This window comes from Nyctereutes procyonoides, unplaced genomic scaffold (assembly GCF_905146905.1).
Source record: "Nyctereutes procyonoides isolate TBG_1078 unplaced genomic scaffold, NYPRO_anot_genome, whole genome shotgun sequence".
Classification (NCBI taxonomy): domain Eukaryota; kingdom Metazoa; phylum Chordata; class Mammalia; order Carnivora; family Canidae; genus Nyctereutes; species Nyctereutes procyonoides.
The window spans coordinates 84782413-84802223 of NW_026575146.1; the positions used below are offsets into that span (position 1 = coordinate 84782413).

The 19811-nt window shown below is 58.0% G+C and overlaps 1 protein-coding gene across 1 annotated transcript in view; it reads left to right on the forward strand.

Moving 5' to 3' along the window:
• PEPD (peptidase D) overlaps positions 1–19811 on the forward strand; it is a 109296-nt gene that overhangs the window by 70262 nt on the left and 19223 nt on the right. The window contains exons 10-11 of the mRNA XM_055309803.1: positions 17498–17566; positions 18964–19041. Of these exons, the coding sequence (XP_055165778.1) occupies positions 17498–17566; positions 18964–19041 (147 nt within the window). The remainder of the gene's footprint in view (positions 1–17497; positions 17567–18963; positions 19042–19811) is intronic.

Consider the following 19811-nt stretch of genomic DNA (forward strand, 5'->3'; position numbering starts at 1 on the left):
GCTGGCTTAGCCGAGGGCCCTTTGAATTTGGAAATGAAAACAAAGGATCCTCAGCTTGGTGGCTTTACTGGGACAGTCCTGGGAGGCTGGGCCTCTTCTCTCTTCTGCCTGGAAGTGCCGGGTGGACAAGGGAGCCATCACCTCAACTGCCCGCTTGGCTTCCCCCAGTGCCGGGGGCCGTCTGCCACCCCCTTTGTCCCAGCCCATCCCTGAGCATCCCTGTCCCTCCTGGTGCCGTGGGGCCCCCATCCCGTGGGGGCCCCCACCCGCCCCTTCTCTCCGTGGTCCTTAGATTCCAGTCCTCCACTGGAAGCAGGGAGGACAGGCCCGAGGACAACTGGGCCTCACTCATCACTGGCTGGACGTCGCCCTGCCCTTCTTGGCTCCTTTCTGGCCCTGGCCCTGTGGCCCAGCTCAGCTCAGGAACTCCCAAAGGGCATGACCTTTCCCAGCCACTTCTGGGTTCCCCCCCCCAGTCCCCCATGCTGGCCTGGGCAGCTTCCTTCCCTAGCTGAACTGGTTTGTGTTTTTCACTCCCCCTTCCCCGTTCCTGACCGAGTTTTCGCTCCTGCTGAGAGGTCTACTTGATGCTCCGAGGGGGCATCAGAAGCCACCTGCCTGCCGCTCTCAGAGATGTGTGATCCTGCCCTGAGGCCAAGGGAGGGCCGTGGGCACTGTTGCCCCACGGGAAAGGTCTGACTTCAGGAGAAGGCTGTTTCTGCCTCCTTTGCCCGACGTGGCCGAGGGAGGCAGGAGGGTCCCAGCAGCTCCCAGGCCTGGCGAGGCGCCCTGATGCCTCACACTCAGGTTCACGCCTCTGCTTCCTGCAGGCATGGGCTTGAAGCTTTCTTCCCTGTCAGGCAAAAAAAAAAAAAACAGCAAACGTGAAAAACAGACACTGGAATAATCGCTGGAAGACGGCTGGCTGAGCCCTCCATACCTGGCAACCAGCAGTTCCACTTGGCACCCAGCGGAAGATGTGCACAAGAACGTTCTGTGCATGGACTGGGGTGCTCTAAAACTGGGGAACCCAAAGCCCCCCCGTAGAGATGGGTAAACCGACGACTAGACCGAGTGCTGTTGAGCAGTGTGGACAAATGGGTTATTGCTGCACGTGAGAACACAGGCGGACGACTAGACTCAAGGGCCTGTGCGGTATTATCCTCCCAGGTTACGTGAAGCTCTCCGACAGGCAAGCCTGTAGCGATGGGGGAGCAGAGGCCAGGGGGAGAGATGAGGGTGGCACCTGCCAGACTGGAAAGGTTCTGGATCTTGATCAAAGGGATCCATTCTTGAAACTTCATCAGTCTGGACACCGAACACGTGTGTACTTTACTGTGTGTGTTAATATTTCAGCAAATAGGTTTGCCCGGAAAGCAAAAAAGCAGACCTACAAAGCAGGGCTACTGCAGTGACAGCCTGGGCAGGACGGCTGCTGTCTCTTAGCACGAGCGATCCTCGAATTTTCCAAATTTATAGGCCTCTTGAGAGCTACAGGCTGACACGGTAAAATGACCATTTGTGTGCTTTCAGAATTATTCTGTTGGCCAGTGACAGAAAGAAAATGAAAAGTTAAATGCAATTTAGGGAAGCACTACCCGGGCTGTCTGTTAAGGCCGGGACCTGAATATCAAGTCTATTAGAAGCAATTATAAAAGGGACCGCGTCTCTTAATGTTTCTCATTTGACGGGAAGGTTTTTTAAATATGGGGCATTAGTTAATAAAAAGTCCCTAGAAGCCTATTGTAATATATTACCTAATTCCTAACAGTTCGTAGTCACTGAAATAGGTAAAAAGGGAATGTAGAATTAATATATAGTTATTATTAAAATTGCCTTATAAATTAGTTAAGTCCCCGGGAGGTGCAGAACGGGCATCATTATTCTAAGGCAGTCTCAAGGGCCTTGGTGCGTCCTGTGTTTGCTCGGTGGGAATGTCCCCCGAGTAGGGAGGGGAGAGCGCTGGCTCTGTAGTTTAAGGATAAAACACCTGCTCACACTGAAAGAAGTGACAACTAGCAACCAGACTATAGAAATTCCATAAAGAACTCTCCTTCCCTAGTTACTGAAGTTTCTGGGCAGGCTGGCGCTTTGAGGCATCGCCGAGCTTGTTCTCTGCTTGTTCTCTGCCCAAGGCGAGGAAGGCCAGGAAAGGCAGCGGACTCTCCTGGGCTACAAGTGTTTGTGTAGCTCCTGGCGGCCTGGGGACCCAGAACTAGGTGGGTGGAAAGAACTCCCTTGAACCGTCGGCCCCCGCAACACCGTGCTGCAGGGCCTGGGGGGCTGACACCGTGCACCAGCGCCGCTGCAGGCCAGTGCGGTGGGCGGTGGGCGCCCAGGTGCCCCCGAAGGTGAGTGCCTGGGACTCGGGCAGCGTCAGGGCCGCTGTCTCCAGGCTGCTTGTGCTGGGAGCCCCGGCTTCCCGCCCCTGCCGTGCAGCAGTGCATCTCGCTGGGGGGCCTAGAAGCTGCGAACCGAAGTCCCCTCAGATCCGAGCCCTGTGCTGAATCGGAGTTCTTTCCTGGGCCTCTGGCGAACATCGTGTCGTCTACAGTCTAGGTGATGTGCCCTGTGCAGATTTGCTGCATCTGTTTCCGGTGGCAGGCTTGCTTCTGCGGAGCAGCACCGGCCCCCTGGGCAGAGAAGCTTCCTTCTGTTCCTGGGGGCGCATAGAGAGCACCAGAGGCTGATCGCCTTCGTTCCATCCTTGCAGGCTGTTTGGCCCCATCCTGTCTCTTGCTCCCCCCACTCCAGTGGGAGCCCAGGCCGGCGGTGTTTCCCCAAGGGGCGGGCGGCCTGCTGAGGGCAGCGGCGGAGGTGCGGTGCGGGGAGGGCGGCTATTCACCCCGGCCCTGGCATCCCCCGTGCCCCTGCAGGACGCATATCTCTTTCGGCAGACAGGGGGGTCTCCTCGCAATCTGACTCCAGAGAAGGAAGTCAAGTGGGCCTTTGAAGCAGGGCTGAGCTGGCGTTGGGTGTCTTGGATCCACACCCCGCACCAAGGAGCCTTGCCTACCGAGCAAGTTTCTGAATTGCGGACCCGCAAACCAGACTCAAGGCTGCTGCAGGCGGGGTGCACGGGCGACCCCTTGTGGCAGCTTCGTGGAGTCGTCCCGGATCACCGCGGTGTGGGTTGTGTCCCCTGGACCCAGCGTCCTAAAAGGCCTTTGGGGGTGGGGGAGGGGGAGTGAGTGCAGTGGGGGGCAAGACTGGTGCAGGGCAGCTGGTCTTTCCTCTCTTCCAAAAAACATTTTCAAAATGAAACAGCTTTTTCTGATAAAAAGATACTACGTGTTCCAACAGGAAATTCAGGCAGCACAGAACATTATAAACCAGGTATAAAAAACCCCGGTGATACAGAGGTTCACTAACCCCCGTTGCTGTGGCGGACGTGCTCCGGTCTCCAGGGGCGCAGACAGACGGACTTTGATCTGCTGGTATCACACTAGGCTGACTTTGTTCCTCCTCCGGTGTCAGGCGGACAGGTCTGTCTCTGAGCTAGAGCTACACACTGCGGCTGCGGGGCCCCGCTCACGCCTGTCCCATCACGAGCAGCATCGCAGTGACCCACCTTACCCTTCCATCCCTTGAGTGTGTAAATGGTAATCTCTTTGGGGTAAATTCCTGCAAATGGAATTGCTGGAGGATATTGTGATGCACAAAGCTGACCTGCCCTCTAGAACGCACTCTCCCTCATAGCTGTCCACGATGTTTGCGTCCACTGAGGACATACTACGTGCTTCCTAGAAATTTTCTCATTTAATACCTATGAGGTGAAGGGTGGCACCTTTTGCACTTCATAGGACCCATAAAGGCTTTCAGAAACTGGCCTGTGATCCCAAGGCAGACAGATGGGCCTTGGAGGAGCCAGGCAGCCTCTAGAACCCGTGCTGTCTGCCACTGAGCTGGGCGTGCACACACCCATGAGTGCCTGTCCCCACTCGGGCCCCAGAGTTGACTATGTTGCCTTTATCATTTTTGATCTTTACCAACTGATAAGGGAAAAGTAATAACCTTTATTTGCACTACTTTGATTACTGGTGAGGTTGAAGTTCTCTTGCAGGTGCTTCTCTGGCATTTGCCTTTGTGGCTTGTCTGTCCTTGGCTGGGACATCCGTGGTCAATCTGCTGATCTCCAAGAGCATTTCGTACTAGGGCTCTCCATGTTACTGTTCTGTTTGTCAAAACATTTTTCTCAGTTTGATGCACACTTTAAAGTGTCAAGTTCATCCTTCCCTGTACAGTTGATGCCTTTTGCATACTCACCTAGGGCACTTCTGCTGCTTCAAGACAGTTCAACTGCTTGCTCTGTCTTCTTTTATCTTTATGATTTTCTTTAAAAAATGTTCTGTACAGTTATGAAATATTTCCCCATCGGTATATATAGTGTGACAAATCCACATATCCATATGGTTTTGTTTTTTACGTTTAGCATTTTGGTTTCCCTAAAATGCATTTATGAGTGATGAGTAAGCACAGACACTGGCCTCTTTGCCTCCCATGGAATGACGCATTGACCGACCGTCTTTAGAATCACATCTTTACCTCCCTGACTTAAAAATTCCACCTTTACCACATTCTAAACTCCTCTGTGTGTCAGCATAGGATAGCCATTGCTGCACTAACAACAAAAACCAAAATATCAGTGGCTGAGCTCAGTGGATGTTCATTTCCGGCCCAGGTTGCGGTCTGAGGCCGGCCCCATGGCTGTCCTCCTCCTCCAGTGTCGGGGCTGCTTCTGCCGCCTGACGCCTCTGCCCCCGTTGAGAGGGGAGGGAGAAAGCACGGAGAACTCACATTCACTCTTAAAAGCATTGCCTGGAAGCGGCACACGTCACTTCTGCTAATACTCCCTTTGTCGAGAGCCAGTCCCACGGTCCCACTGACTACAGGGAGACAGGTGAGCACACAGCCAGGTCTCCACCCAGGGCGCCTCCAGGGCAGCTGGAGGTAAGGCCACGTGTATTTGTGCGTGTTCTGTTTGGAACATTGGGCATGTTCAGGCCAACCGTCCCTGCCACCCGTTATCCTTTCCTCAGATGTTTACTGAGGACCTACTGTGTGCTCATCACTGTACCCCGCTTTGGGTACAGGGTGCCTTGGGCCTGTGTCTACGACTTCCCTTCGAGTCCAGTAGGGAAAAAGGGCACAGCCATGTGCAAGAGTAATAGCCATGTAGGGTGTGTGTGTGTTAGGGGGGCAGGGGGGAGGAGAGAGGAGAGGGCTCACCTAGGAAGGACTTTTGATGGTGAGAGAGAGGGGAGGCCACTGAGAGCCTCCTGTAGCCACCACCTCCGGGGTGGGCAGGTAGGCCATGAGGGGACCTGGTTCAAGGCCAGCAGAGCAGCCAGGTGGACTCGAGGGAGCACCGAGGAGGGTCTGCAGCAGCCCTGATGCAAGGGGAGCCCACGGGTGCTGGCAGTGAGGGCAGGGCCTGAAACAGAGCGCCGGGGGCACCCAGCATGGCAGACGGGGAAGCACACCTTCACAGGTGACCCCCTCTGCCCCCGCCTGCAGGTTCTCATCGCCCCTGTAAGCTTTCTGAATTTTGATGGGTGGTTTGGTTGTTTGCGTGGGTCACCCTGGTGAGGTGCTTCGCAGCGTGCACAGGGAGGGGTTGGAGAAGCCACGGGGCTTTTCTGCCTCGGGGCTGGACGGGAGAAGGGGACACCCAGACCCTCATCACCCAGCCGGTGCTTCTGCCTGGGAGCGTGACTCTTACAGCCGGGAGCCAGGAGAGCACTTCCAGGCCAGGCAGTTCACCAGAAATAGATCGCCGTCTGCCAGGAAGAGGGCAAAGACTGCCTTTGTTCCACAGCTCTTTGGAACAGGACTTCACACACGGAAAAATTCCTGCTAGTTGTCTGCTGGCTTTGGTTAGCAGTATTAGTACCATGAAGAAAGAATATTTAACTTTGCTTCAGTAGGCGAAGAATAATTATAATGTAATTAAAAGCATGAATTCTTCTAATTATTGGCCTCATATAATGTGTATTTAAAAACAAGGCATCTGTTAAAGCTTTCTTTTGAATCTATCCAGAAACCAAGAGAGGGTAGCACTTTAATTAAAAATGGATTATTCCAAAAACCGTTTAATCACCCTGTCATCACAGGACTTAGACCTTATTAATTAGCTATTGATAAATAGGTTTAAGTTACCAAAAATTGTAATTCGTGGGGGTGGGAGGAGTACTTTTAGGAACCTGCCCTGCATCTGTAGGAAGTCAGCAGGGGAAAGGCTCAGAGTAGGAGAGTGAGTTCTTAAATCGCCTCATGTGGTCCCTGTGAACCCAGGACGGACATCCTGCAACGGGTTAAGGAGCACCTGTGACTGTCCCTCAGCCACCTCCTACCTGGGTGGCCCGAGCCAGCGCCGAGGCCCCAGGGACCCTGGAAAGTGGAGCCCACTGCCCCGTGGTCACCCCACCCCTGCCCCATACCTGGAGAGCCTCCCTACTGGCAGCGCCTCCTCTTTTCAGGGCTGATCTTGCTACAGGGGCAGCGTGGGTGCTTTCCCCATTTATCATCTTAAGTGGATGAAGACTTTCAAAGTGATGAATAGCATTGCTGTTGTTCCTTCAGCCAAGTGTGTCTAAAATAACGTTTGGAGTTGTGAGCGGGGACGCGAAGGCTCGTTAGGAGAGGTCTTCGGCAGCCCACGTTAAGTAGCCAATATGCTGCCATAAGATGCAAGGACGTGCAGGGTGGAAAGGGCTGTTTCCATCAAGGGCCTGCCCAGGCCTGCCGAACGGGGTCTGGGCCTCCCTTCTGTTACTGGTTGTCCTTCGAGTGGGCTTTGTGGCTCCCAGGGAGCCAAGAGGACACCTTGTGTCTTAGGTACCTGGGGTGGTGCTCACCTGGTGAGGCAGCCGTGGTTCTCACTTCTCGTAGGTGGCTGGGATCCTGGGCTGCAGAGACACAGCTCCCCTGGGTCCTCCAGCCTGGCGGTGGCCCCGGCCTCTGGCTGCACACTGACCACCCCCCAGGCACACACCCCTGGTGACTGGTTCCCTATATTCCGTGTCCTCTGCTTAAAATACCTAGAATGGTTTGCGTGTATGCATCTGGGCCCGACTGGTGTCAGAGCCTTGAGCAGAGGGCAGTTGGGAGGGAAGATGTGGACGTGAGACCTGGAAGGTGACTCGGTCAGAAGAGGGGAGCCCCACTGGGCTGGCCAGAGCTGGAGCCGGGATGGGGAGAGCCAGCCGGTACTTCAGACCGCCACTTGAGAGAGGCATTGACATAAAACGGTGCTTTCCAGAGAAAAAAGTTATATCTGAAACAGCCAATTTGTGAAATACCTTAAGGTTAGGAGGCCGAGAAAGAAATGAGGCCGAGAAAGAAATTTGTTGTTTGGAAACAGAGTAGCACTGGGCTCTGTAGAAACAAGACAGACACCCTAGAGGAGTTCAAAAAGCGTAGCCCTCTCTTCCTCTAGAAGGGGTGACGGGGGACCCTGCCCCGACTGCACCGACTGGAATCCAGGACCCTCATCCTCTGCAGGATTGGTGCTCAGGAAGCACCTTGTGGTGGAAGGTTCTGAGCTTTGCTTGTGGGGAGAATTTGGGGAGTGGGGCCTCGGAGGACACCCCAGGCGGGGTGGGGTGGCCACAGGCACCCGAGGTGCTCTACACCCATGGTCCCGTGTGGGCATGTGAGAGAATCCTTGTCCTCAACAAGCTCCGTCTAAGTGACCTGGCTCTACGATGCGCTATCAAACAAAGGAAGATGGAGACGCTGCCAAGTAAGGCTCCAGCCAGGATTCAGGCCAAAGGGAAGCCCTTCCTCGTCTCCACCCGGTGGTCCGAGGCCCTTAGCGGCCAGATTTGCTGGAGGTGGCATTGTTCCCCGAGACCCCTCGGCACTCCAGCTGCCAAGGACGGACGGGCCCCTTTGGCCTGTGCCCTGAGGGTCCGTCCACACTGGCCCGGCGTCCAAGGCCGCTGAGCCAGGGCCAGGATCAGCGGCGGGAGGGTCGTACGTACAGGACGGAGTCTGGGTTCTGTTTAAGCCCCCCCACCAGCTGTTTTCCGAAGACAGGCAGGTGCCCTCTGGAGGCAGGGAGCTTCTGGACCAGTGTACTCCACCTGGAGCTGAAAACAGGTTTTCCTCTGGCGAAGCCTCAGAGCAGAATCAGCTAGCACCAGTCACGTGACACCCTCACACCCTCTGCCAAACCCTCGTCCCACTTGTAGTATTATTAGCTTAATAGTTTCTTTACTTTTTTCCCCCCTTAAATATCCTTTAAAAGAAAGCTTGAGATCCCTGTCGTGCATGAAACTCAGTATAATTTGCTGCAAATGGAACGGAACACTTTAAAATAAATACCTAATGCATAAAACATGTTTATCAGTGTACCCCATAATGTCATCTCGTGGACTTCCGTCATGCCTTGGGAACTAGCTGAAGGAGAGCCCCCACCCCCGTAGCTCTTCCAGAAGGCTCCCCACATACCGATTTACTTCTCCTGCACTTTCCTGGGGAGGGGAAGAAGGGGTGCAGGCGTCCCTGGGAGGGAAAGTAGCCTCTGGATTGTGTAGAACAAGAATCATCTCCCTCCGCTCCTCCCTGGTCATAATGTTGATCCTCCATGGGTGATTCCTAGGGTGACCTAGTGCATTTTTAAAAGGTGAGTGGGGGGCGCAGTTCAGTTTGGGGCCAAGAAGGCTATGACACCTGACATCAGCCCATTTGGGGCTGGTGAGATTGGGTCAGATGTTGATCCTGGATTAAGGCACGTTGTTGGTAGTGGCACCTGTGTTTGCACAGCTCCTCCAGAGCCTCCCAAAGCTGGGGCCCTGCCACTCATTCAAGCGTGTCAGCCCCAAAGGGGTCTGGATTCACAGACCTAGAATTTTCCACTTGATTCATGTGCTGTAGGCTCTGGGGTTTGTCTTCCTGCATATTGTCTTCATTCTGGGCACCACGCAGTCCCGTCCTAGTCCGCGGCTCCTGCCCCTGCTGCCCTGCCCTTCTTCCAGGGAATCCGCAAAGGAGGCCTGCGGAGGGTCAGAATGGGCCAGCTGCTTGCTGCCTAGGTGGTGGTCGGAACCACTAGCTGGTGTCCAGCATATATAAATCCCAGAAAGATCAATAAGAGAAAGATGAACATTCATTTTTCTAAAAAAGGAACAGGCCACTCAGAAAGGAAGAAACATGAGGACATAAACATGTAAACTTGCCAGTTAATCCGTGAAACAAGAAAATACTGTTGTGATTTGCCTACCAGACAGGCCCCATGATGCACTGCTCAGGACTCTGAGAATCCTTATGAACCTTTTTGGGGTCTGTTTGGCAGAACAGGCCCTGAGACTCAAAACGTGCACATGTAATTCTCCTTCTAGGAATTTAGTCCAAAGACAGGGAAAGGCATATGGCCACGGGTGTCCATCGTAACATGGAGGTGGAAGCAACCTAGATATCCAACAGCGCGAAATTGGTGAAGTAAATTATAGGCTGTGGTCCTGCCCACACAACCATTTACTATTCAGTCACTCAACAGAAATGTACTGAGAGGCGTCGGTGGGCCAGGCACTATTCTGGGCCCTGGGGACACTGGAGTGAGCAAAATAGACAAACCCCCAGCCTAATGGAGATGAGATAGGGTGGATAGATGGATGGATGGTTGGATGGATGACAGTCATATAGGGAGGGCTCTCCAGGGAGCTCGGGACAGGGTCCCTGAGAAGGGGGTGTTGGAGGGAGTCCTGAAGGAGAGCGCAAGCTACGGATCTCTGGGACAGACATTCCAGGCGGAGAGAATGGGGCTCCTCTGGTGGCCCTGTGGTGGGAGCTCGCCCAGCGTTCCCCGGAGCAGCAGGGAGGCAGTTGGAGAAGACGAGAGGAGGCAGGGAAATGGGGCGGGGGGGGGAGGTTGGCACACGCTGCTCCCAGGAAGCCAGGACTCTGTGATCCTTCTTAGATCATAAAAGGAGCCCTCTGTAGGGGATGAGGGCCGAAGCGATGTCCCCATCGACCTGCAAGAGAAGAAGGTGGCCTGCACCAGGGTGAGGGGGAAGTAGATTCTGGACAGAGTGACAGCGGGAAGAATAACCATAGTCTAGACGTGTGTCTACGGAAATGCTGTTCCTTTAGCGAGAACCTTCCCTAAAATGTGCCAGCCCCGGTCCAGGACTGGGCAGGGGTGGGGGGTGGGGGGCACTTCTCAGCCCACTTGGGACCCCTGCACAGGTGCGAAGTGGGAGGAGTTACAGGCCAGGGAATAAGCTGATAAGCTCTGCCTGGGAAGACTGGCCTTACCTGCTGCAGCCAAACCGATGCAAAATCCGGTGACACAGCACTTCAGCCCCCGGAGCGTGCTCAGCGGAGGTGTGTGCACACCGCCCCCGAAGCCCCGACGGCAGGGTCCGCGGCAGCTCTGTGGGCGACAGCTGCGTCTGGAAATGGCCGGGACGCTCAGCAGCAGGAGAGCGAGCCAGGGGGACGCTGCCAACCAAGAGAACGAGCAACGACAGCTCCCTGCCCCCCGGGTGGGCCTTGTGGGCGCCAGCGGCAGAAGAAGCCGGACGGGGAGGGCGTGTGGTTTGGTTCCGTTTACGTAGAGGTCACAAGGAGGCAGAAGTACCGTGGGGTGTTGGAAGCCAGGCCGCCCGTGGGCGGGAGGGCTGCCTGGGAGGGACCCCGGGTGCTGGGTGCCGGGTGCAGGGTTCCAGGTGTGCTCACCGGGACAGGCCACTGCGCTGGAGCCCTACGACTGTAGTCAGATCTCGGTCAGAAAGTGGCTTAGAAAAAGGTCTTGTTATTTTAATAGATGGCTAATTACTGCTTTTAAAAACCTGTGTTTATGCATTTTAAAAACGTGCCTGGAAAGATGTTCAGCAACATACTTGATAGAGGTTATCTCGGGGGAATAAGATTATGGGCGAGGTTTTTTATTTTTTTTTTCCCCCTCTTTGTGTAGAGAATTTCTGAAATCTTTTCCACGTATATATGCTCTGCGCTTATTAGCAGTCTGGCGCGGCCAGGGCTTTATCCGGTAACTGATACTGAAGAACTCAGAATTTCAACGTAATCAAGCATGTCAAGAATAAAGAGGAATATTTGTTAATTGAATGTCACGTTATGTCCTCAGTTATGCTTAATACAAGATAGGCAATTTAGAATTCCCAATTATCCAATTAAAATGCTAATTATCTCGTACCTCGATAATGCTGCTCTTGGGGAGAGAGTGAGTGGCTTCTCTCTGGTGCTCCCCGCCCTCCTGCCGTGACCCTGTCTCTGCTGCTGCCCTTGCCTCTGGTTGGCGGCTTCTCCCCCCAACCCCGCGGGGCCTCTGCGTTCCACGGGCCCACCCGGGCCACGCCGGGATGGGGCGCGGTTGCCGTGCACAGCTGTGAGGCCCTGGCCCTGGCAGGTGTGTAACACGCTCCATCCACCACTAGCGTTCACAGAACACGACACCTTTGCCCTGCGAGGCAGGTGCCGTCCCGGTGCGCCCACCCCCGACGGGCCTGAGGCTTGGGGTGCATCAGAGTCAGAAACCGTGCAGGGACGCCGAGCTCAAGCACAGATCCAGTGGGCTCCCTGCCCACAGCTCCGAGCTGCAGGTTCTTCATCCCCCCCCCCCCCCCCGCCCACCCCACCCAAGGATTGTTGAAAATGCTGGAGGCCGCTGGAGGCTGTTGGGTTTCCCTTATGGGCTGGTTTTTGTGGGAGGTCCTGGGTGGGAAGGTGTCTTTGTCCCCACCCGGGGAGCATTCGGGCAGAAGGGGCTGCTGATGGTGGAGACGGCCACTGCGGCCACTACACAGGGTCTGTGTCCCTGGTGGTGCCGAGTCTTGCAGGCTGTGCCGTGAGCTCCGATCTTAATAATGCACGTCTGCGTTTGGTCCAAAACAGTCCCTTCTGGGCAACAAACTGTGTGAAGGCTACTTGCTCATTTAAAACCCTCGAGGGCAGCCTGGGTGGCTCAACGGTTTAGCGCCACCTTCGGCCCAGGGCGTGATCCTGGAGACCCAGGATCGAGTCCCACGTCAGGCTCCCAGCATGGAGCCTGCTTCTCCCTCTGCCTGTGTCTCTGCTTCTCTCTTTCTCTGTGTCTCTCATGAATAGATAGATAAAATCTTTTAAAAATAAATAAATAAATAAAACCCCCTCGAGCCTCAGTGGGGGTGCCCTAGCCTGTTCTGTGTCCTTCCTCACTGGGAGGCCTGCGGGAGGAGAAGGGCTTGGTTCACCACCGCCAGGTCCAAAAGGCCCACAGGGAGCTCCGTGACAGAGCCCAGGCTCTCCCGGGGTGCATGGCAGCGATGACCAGGGAGGGATGGGGGCCCTTCGGGTGCTTTCTGATGCCATCTGATCACCCCAGAAGAAATGAAAGGAGCAAGCATCCACCCTTCCCTAGAAGAACAAAAATAATGTGGTATGTGCTTCCGGTTCCCTGGAAAAGCTGCTCTCCTCCTGCTGACTCCCCGCAGAAACCGCTCCTCTGGGTGGGATCCCACTCCTCTCTGGCTGCTGCCTCCACCTCCAGGAAAACACTCCACTTGCCCCCAGGTGTATCTCAGGGCTCCTCTCTGGGGGACCGTGGTTTTCTTGCTATCAAGGCTCTTCTTTTAGTAAGTACATAGGCCTTCAGACGTCCGATATGTACTTGTGGTCATTTGTGCCCCCAAATATAAGAGTAAATAAACAGGATAAACGTGAATCAGAAGTAACCCAGTGCTGTGCTGGCCCCGACACCTCGTGATTCACCTCCACGCCCTCCTTTCTCCCCACTCGAGGCCCTGGCACTTCCCTCGGGAGGCGACACTTCCGGATGCATGGGTGGGAGGAGGCAGCTGAGATGCCCCGTGTCGGGAACCCCATGTGCATCTGCCCTGAGGAGGGCGCACATGTCCCCCCTGCATGTGGGGCTGGAGGGCGCCCGTGGAGAGCCTGGCCATGCTGGAGCGTGCGGACGCCCGGGTCCCAGCCACGGAGGGATTCTGTTTGGCTTCACGGGAATGGCCAAGGGATTGTTGGTCGAAGCCTGGCCTCCTTTCCTGCAGCCTTTGGCACCGGGTCCTGGCTGTGTGCACTCCCTCGGAGGCCCCTGAATGACGACAGTGGTGACGCCTCACGTGCCCTGTACATAACGCTCAGAGCATGCCAGACACTGTCACATGTACTTCATGTGTCTTCTATCACGTAAGTGACAAAGCAGCTCTGTGAGAAATCCCGTTATCCCACCTTACAGGCGAGGAAACTGAGGCATGGACAGGCCACACAGCTGGCAAGTGGCAGAGCTAGGGTTTGGCTTCGGTGTCAGTGCTGAGTGGTGCCCCAGAGGCTCGGTGTGTGGCCCAGGCAAGGACTACAGGACACGCAGAGGCTGGAGAAGCCTCAGGCCGGAGTGCATGAGGGCAGCCTCAGGAGCCTGCCTCTGCAAGGAGAGAACTCAGGGCACCCTCCTGGGCCTGGGAGGACCCCGCACACGCGAACCCTGCCTCCTAACGCTCCCTCTCCTGGACCTGCAGCTCAGCCGAGTGGCCTGCCCACCTTCCCTTCCACATCCCCATTCCTGGCTCGGCCTCCGGGGAGCCGCTGTGCATCAGGGCCCTGCCAGGAGGGGCCGATTGGGCCCCTGCTCCCCTCCCTGGCCGGCCCGTCTGCCGGTGCTCACGCTTGTGCTGAGAGCTCGCGGACACTGGCCACCCGGGGCAGCCCTTCGGCCGTTACCGTGGGCAGCTAATGCATTTTTATGGGGCTGTGGCTATCTCCTCATCGGGTGATAAACCTCAGAGGGCAGGAGCTGGGCCGTGTGCCCAGCTCGGCTCCGTGGCCTGGATTTGCAGGCCCCGGGGGAGCCCCACGGTGCTGTCCCTGGAGACCCTGTTCCTGCAGATCCGGGCCTCGGCATCTGCTCTCCCTGCCCCATTCGTCATCTGCGGGCACTGACAAATGGGCCTGCCCCTCCGTCGCTGCAGTAGCCCCATCCACCTCGTTATTCACAGCACAGACTCTCCCAGGTTACCGACAGGTTGTCACTGATGCCTGGATACAAAGCATTCTCCACTCGTGTCTCGCTTGGGAGAAATTCATAGGCAAGGAGTATAAATTTGTAGTTAGAAGAATGGCCACGCTGGGGGAGCTTCAGGGACCATAGAGCGGCCGGCGTGTGTGGGAGCCCTGCTTGGCTCTGCACATCAGGAGGCCCCTCCTGGTGCCTGGTCGGGTGCCCCCCACCCCATGCTCCATGCAGGTGGGTAGGAAGGGGAGCCGCTGTGCATCTTCAGCGTGAGGGTGTGTGTACACACGCACGCACACACACGGACCTTGCCTGGCCTGGGCTGAGGCGGAGGCGGCCTGGTTGGCTTTGCATCACTCCTCCCGGGAGCTCCAGTACCACCAGTCAGCACCCAGCTATCTGCTCATTTCTTGGCATGGGAGTTTTCCAGACCTTGCAGGTAGTTCACCCTGCAACCTGAAGCCCCACGGAGGATGGACCTACACCCTGAGCTCTGAGGGAGGGCCGGGACTTTATTTTTCCCCAGAGCCCGGGCAGGCTTCCGGAGGGCCTGTTTCGACGCTGGCGAAGTGGCTCCAAGTCGGCCCCGTGCTGAGGGTGCATCTCTGGAAGTGGGGGTGGGGTCTCGGCTCTCTTCTGCTGCTTCCTGCGTCCCGGAGGCCTTGTCACTGTCCCCATGTGTCAGCATCAGCCGAGGCCTCCAGCTCCCCCAGCCTGGCAGCTCCCGTCTTCCTTCTTGCCCCACGAACATGGCTCCACGTGTTACCTTTTCCGTAGCACGTCTGAGTGCGGGAGGTGGGATGGTTCCCAGCCACATACTCTGCCGTTGACTCCCTGCGTCTCCGGAGGGACCGATGGGTGGCTTACAGCCGAGCTGAGCTGTGGACTTGAGTCAGCCAGCAGGCTAGACCCTGGTTAGGAGTCCCCCTCATCCGGGCCACAGTGTGCCTGCCGTATTTTCCATAAAGCTCGAGAGGGTCCTCGTTAACTGCCCTTCCATTGCCGCCTTGGCCTGTGAGCTGTGTGGTGGGAAACGTCTGTCCCCTGCTCGCCGAGCACTGACCGAGCTCCACGGGAGCTGCATGTCACCCGTGTGGCCCCAGTTTGCAGCATGCACTGCTCAGCAACCTCCCGACCCTTGAAAATCAGAAATGTGTGGGACTCACATCTCTGCCCCGGCCCCCTGACCGTTGCATTTGTCCACAGCCCCGGCCCGAGGGCCCAGACACAGGGATCGCCGAGGCGTGGGAGCAGAAAACGTGGGCCTGGGTGTTACCTGTTACTGCCACCAAAGCACCCGTTGGTCCTCATGTCACGTCAGAAAAGTTAATTTAAACCACGATTAGATGCCGAAGTCCAATTTGAAGAACTTCAAGTCATTTTCAGCTCGAGTGACTTTTCGGCTTATGGCGTGTCTCCTCCTCCTGTGGCAGGAGCTGCCCCGGTGCCGGGCTGCAGTCTGCAGGTGAAAACTGGGTCAGCCTTTGCTCAGTCTGGTGCTTCTCGAAGCTGTGCCTCTTACCCGAAAGTGCTTTCTTCTTAAATGGAAGCCAGGGCGTGCAGTGAAGGCTGTTTCTCCCGAGTGGGTGATGCGGCAGGGAAATGCCAGCCGCTGAGACCGGGTGCAGGGGAGGGAAGCCGCCCACCCACCCTGTGTCCTCAGGCCGCTGTAGAACGTTCCAGTTAGTCGTCCCCCCGCCTCTTCTTCCTAACACCCGCACTTCCCACAGCCTGCAGGTGTCAGCCTGTCCCCAGTCCCAGGAGAGGCCCCCTCGCCGGGCGTCCATGTAGCCCCAAGATCTGCTTCTGCCGGAGCACGGTTGCGACATGCTCTGTGGCATGTCCTCCCCTCACCGTGGGCTCGCTGTGCGGAGGGAGTCCTGGTGTCCAAGGCCCTGGAATCTAGACTGGGGGCCCAGGCGGTGCAGAGCGGGTATCCAGGGCCACCGGCCGGGGCCTGGTGCATGAAGGCTTGTCCGCGAGGGAACGTGCTGGGCCATAGCCACTTTCAGGGGCTGTGATGTGGCCTCTCCGCCCCCATGGTCGCTGGGACACAGGTGGAAGTTGGTGGCGGCCACCAGAGTGCTCCTGCTGCAAGCATAGGGCACGCTGACAAGGGGGAGTGTATGCCCTTCCTCACCCCCCTGGCAGTTCCTGAAATCCTTTATGTTGGAGAAATAGTTTGCTCGTGGGTACCCAGTTATCCTGGGAGGTTGGTGAAGCAAGGCTGAAAGCCAGTTGAATGTAGCACAGCCATTCCTGCATGACAACTACTTAAATACCCCATCATAGCAATTATACATAATTGGTGTTTACAGCGCCTGAAGATTAGACTCCTCCAGACGGACGTTCCCCAGAGCAGGCCTAGAGCGTGCAGGGTAGGATTGCCACTCAGCGTGCCCACAGGCCGCCTTGGTGTTCTGGGGACAGGGACAGCGGCACGGGCCTGAGGTTAATGTGTGGGTGGGGTCCCCTGCACCTGTTTCTCAGCCAGGGCTCCTGGGGGGGGCTTGGAGAGGCTGAGCTGCTTGAGCACAGAGCCCCCACCCCCGGGTCCTAGGGTTTATGATGGGGATGGGCAGGGTCGCAGCCTCCCCAGAGCTCCTGGTACCAGGCCCACTGCCCCCCTCGCCCCCGAGGATTCAGCTCCTGATGTGGAGTTGCTGCGGCTGGTCTGGCCCATCGGCCCGTGTAGTCACCTCCGGGATCTGCCCTGGGAGGGCAGGGGCCTCGCCCTCTGACCCTGGTTATACTGCTGGGCTCTCAGGGGTCTGCTGACGTCTTGTGCTCCTGGGGCCTCCCCAGGCTCTGGTTCTGGGGCTCAACTCGGGGGCTGGCGACCGGCTCTAGGAGCCCATCTTTGCCTCCAGACCTTGCTCCTGGCCTCCCCTGCCCAGGGTGGGAGCTTGTCCAGGGGGCCATTCGCTGCTTGGCCCGAGGAAAGAAGCAGGGCCCCTCTCCACCCCCGCCCCCTCTGCCCACCCCAGGGACCGCTCTGCCCTGCACTGTCTGCACGACAGCCTGCCCCTCGAGCCTGTCCTCCGGGCCAGCGCGTGGTGGCTCTTGCTCTCCGTTCCTGTGCCCCTCCCCGGGGCCAGGCCCAGGGCCGTCCGAGTCTAGCTTGGGGCCCGGAGAGCACACGTCCCTCCTTTGTCCAGCCTGTCCTGGTGGGGTGGGTTGTGGCCGGTGGACGTGGGAGCCACAGGGAGACACTCTGTGCAGCCCTGCAGAAGCACCCATGGGCCCTGCCCCAGCCTGTCTCCCACAGGGCCAGGACTCACTCCTCGATGGGCCCAGGAGGCTGGGTGGCTCCGTGGCGTTGGAGGTGGTGAGCTTCTCCTCTCCTCCCTGCTTCGGTGGCCTCTGGCCCACCCTGGGCTCCCGGCTCCCAGCCTCGCGGACCCACGCAGGGGAGCGCGGGTCTTTGCTGTGGGCGCGGCCAAGCAAGGCCCGAGCTGAGGGCTTGCGTGGGGCAGCGGGCGTGCATGCCCTGGCAACTCCTCCCTGACCTCCTTTCTTCCCCCACAGCCTCTTCGAGCACTACTGCTACTCCCGGGGGGGCATGCGCCACAGCTCCTACACCTGCATCTGTGGCAGGTAAGTGGGAACGGTGAGGGGAGGAGGTTGTGGGGCGGGGAGGGTGAGCTCAGGCACACCTGCTAGCCACCGAGCCCACGCTGGCGCCCACGTAAGCAGAGAAGTCATTCTCCCTCGTAAGGCTCCTGGCCCGCATGGGGCAAAGGAGGGAGCCAGCCCGCTCACGGCCACGGCCTCCCTTGCCCCCTCCAGGGTGGCTGCCGCCCTGGGCTGCTGGCTGGCCTTCCCGGCCCCCTCCACACAGGCGCACACCCAGCCTGTGAGGACCAGGATGTGGCACGCGACTGTGATGGCTTTTGTGTGCGGCAGTGAGGGAAGGAGCTATGTCGGCACGTGAGGCCGAGGTTCCGTGCCTGCGTGTAGCCGTCAGGGTGGCCGCGTAGGGAACATCACGACTGTGGCGGGGCTGGGTGTCCGGGTGGGGGGTGTCCCATTGTGGCTGGGGCCGAGGGCTCCCTGTCTGTGTGTCACCTGCATGTGGCTGAGTGTGCTTGGAGGCTCGGGGCACGCGTGACCTTGAGAATGGGGCAGCTCGTGGCCGCGAGTGTGCACCGCCGTGTGCATGTCCACGTGTGTTCCTTAGGTGTCTCTTTGAGGGGCACGGCCTGGCTGTGGGTGGCCCCCTCAGCCCCCCAGGCCCACCCCGGCTGGTGTCCCCATGCTCTGCCCCTGGGTCAGAGGGTCTGGCCTCTGCGCAGCCAGGCCGGAGCCCGCAGCTCTGCTGATGTGTGCGTCCTCGGCGCATGAATAATACATGTGAACATCTCAGTCTTTGGAAATGTTCTTCTCTGGTGGATAGAGAGAAAAATCATTATTTCTACTTTTATGATTCCTGAGACTCCCGAACAGGGCCATAAATATTACACCCAGGTGGGGTGTTTTTTTTTTTTTTTCTCCTTTGGATGGACTTAAAAGTCCTTTTTTTCTTAAAGGCATCGCTCTTTAGGGAAGCAAGCTTGAGTTAGAAGAGCGAGGCTTGCAGATGGCGGCCCCTGTTGCGGTCCGGGCCCTTCCCCGGCCTCCCCTCTCCCTCCAGGAAAAGGAGGCTTCCTGGGGGTCCCTTCCCCGGGCCTCAGGCCCCGTCTCCCCCAGCAGTCCCACATCCCCAGCCCCAAGGGCACCAGGCCACACAGCACTCACCTGGGGAAGCCCTGCACGTGGCGGTACTGTGAGCCCAGAGCCAGGAGGCTGGCCACCAGCTGTAGGGCTGCAGGTGCCAGGGCCACCCTGCTCCCCGCCCCCACCTCAGGCCGTAGGCCTGGTCTAGCCACCCCCAGGGTCTCTACTGGCGGGTGGATGGTATTGCCTTTGGGCAGGGGTTTGGGGTGCAAGCCCAGGGCCTGCCGGGTGAGGTTGCGCTCCTGACACTGCCCCCCCCCCCGCCCCTCGCTTTGCAGTGGTGAGAATTCAGCTGTGCTGCACTACGGACATGCCGGGGCCCCCAACGACCGGACCATCCAGGATGGAGACATGTGGTGAGTGAGGCCAGCTCTGCGCTGCCCCTGCCCGTGCTCTGCGTGTGTCCTGCGTGCCTGGGGCCTCTTGGTCCCGCCCTGAGAGGCCTGAGCACTATGGGGCCCTCAGGTCTCCTCTGGGCCCAGACTGCCTTGCCAGGGCCACCCACCTGCATGACGTCTGGTCTCCAAGGCCAGGGAAGCACGGAGAGAGGGGGTAGCCCCTGTGCCGGGGAGGCTGAGGCCCAGCCTCAGAGGGAGCATGAGCCGGCCCCCAGACCCTGCCCCACACTCACTGCACTCACACCTCTGTCTGGGTACCAGGAGGGCGGGCACCTAGTCTGGAGCAGGGAAGACCCCTGGGGAGCCTCCCACCCTCTGCGTCCTGCCAGCCTCAGCCACCCATAAACGGCCATTAGTTCAGGAGGTCACAGGGGGTGCTTGACCTTCAAGACTGTTTGCTGGGCTTTTCTGAGCACAGCTTAAGGTGCTCAGAGCACCTCATGGGGCCCCAACTCAGCAGGTGCACACAGGATCTGCAGCCCCCAACCCTCTGATGGACTGTCCCGTTAGCAGAACTGCACAGCCTACTCATGACCCCGGGGTGCAGGGCTCACCCTGGGCATACGCCGCACCTCTCTGGGCAGCTGCTGGTCAGACCCAGACCAGCTCTCTCTTTGGCTCACGGGCACTGGGCACTCCCTGCTTCTCTCCACCATCGGGCAGGGCCAGCCCCGGCTGCCACGGGGCCACTGAGGGCCACCCAGAGGCCACAGGCCCCACCAGGCCTG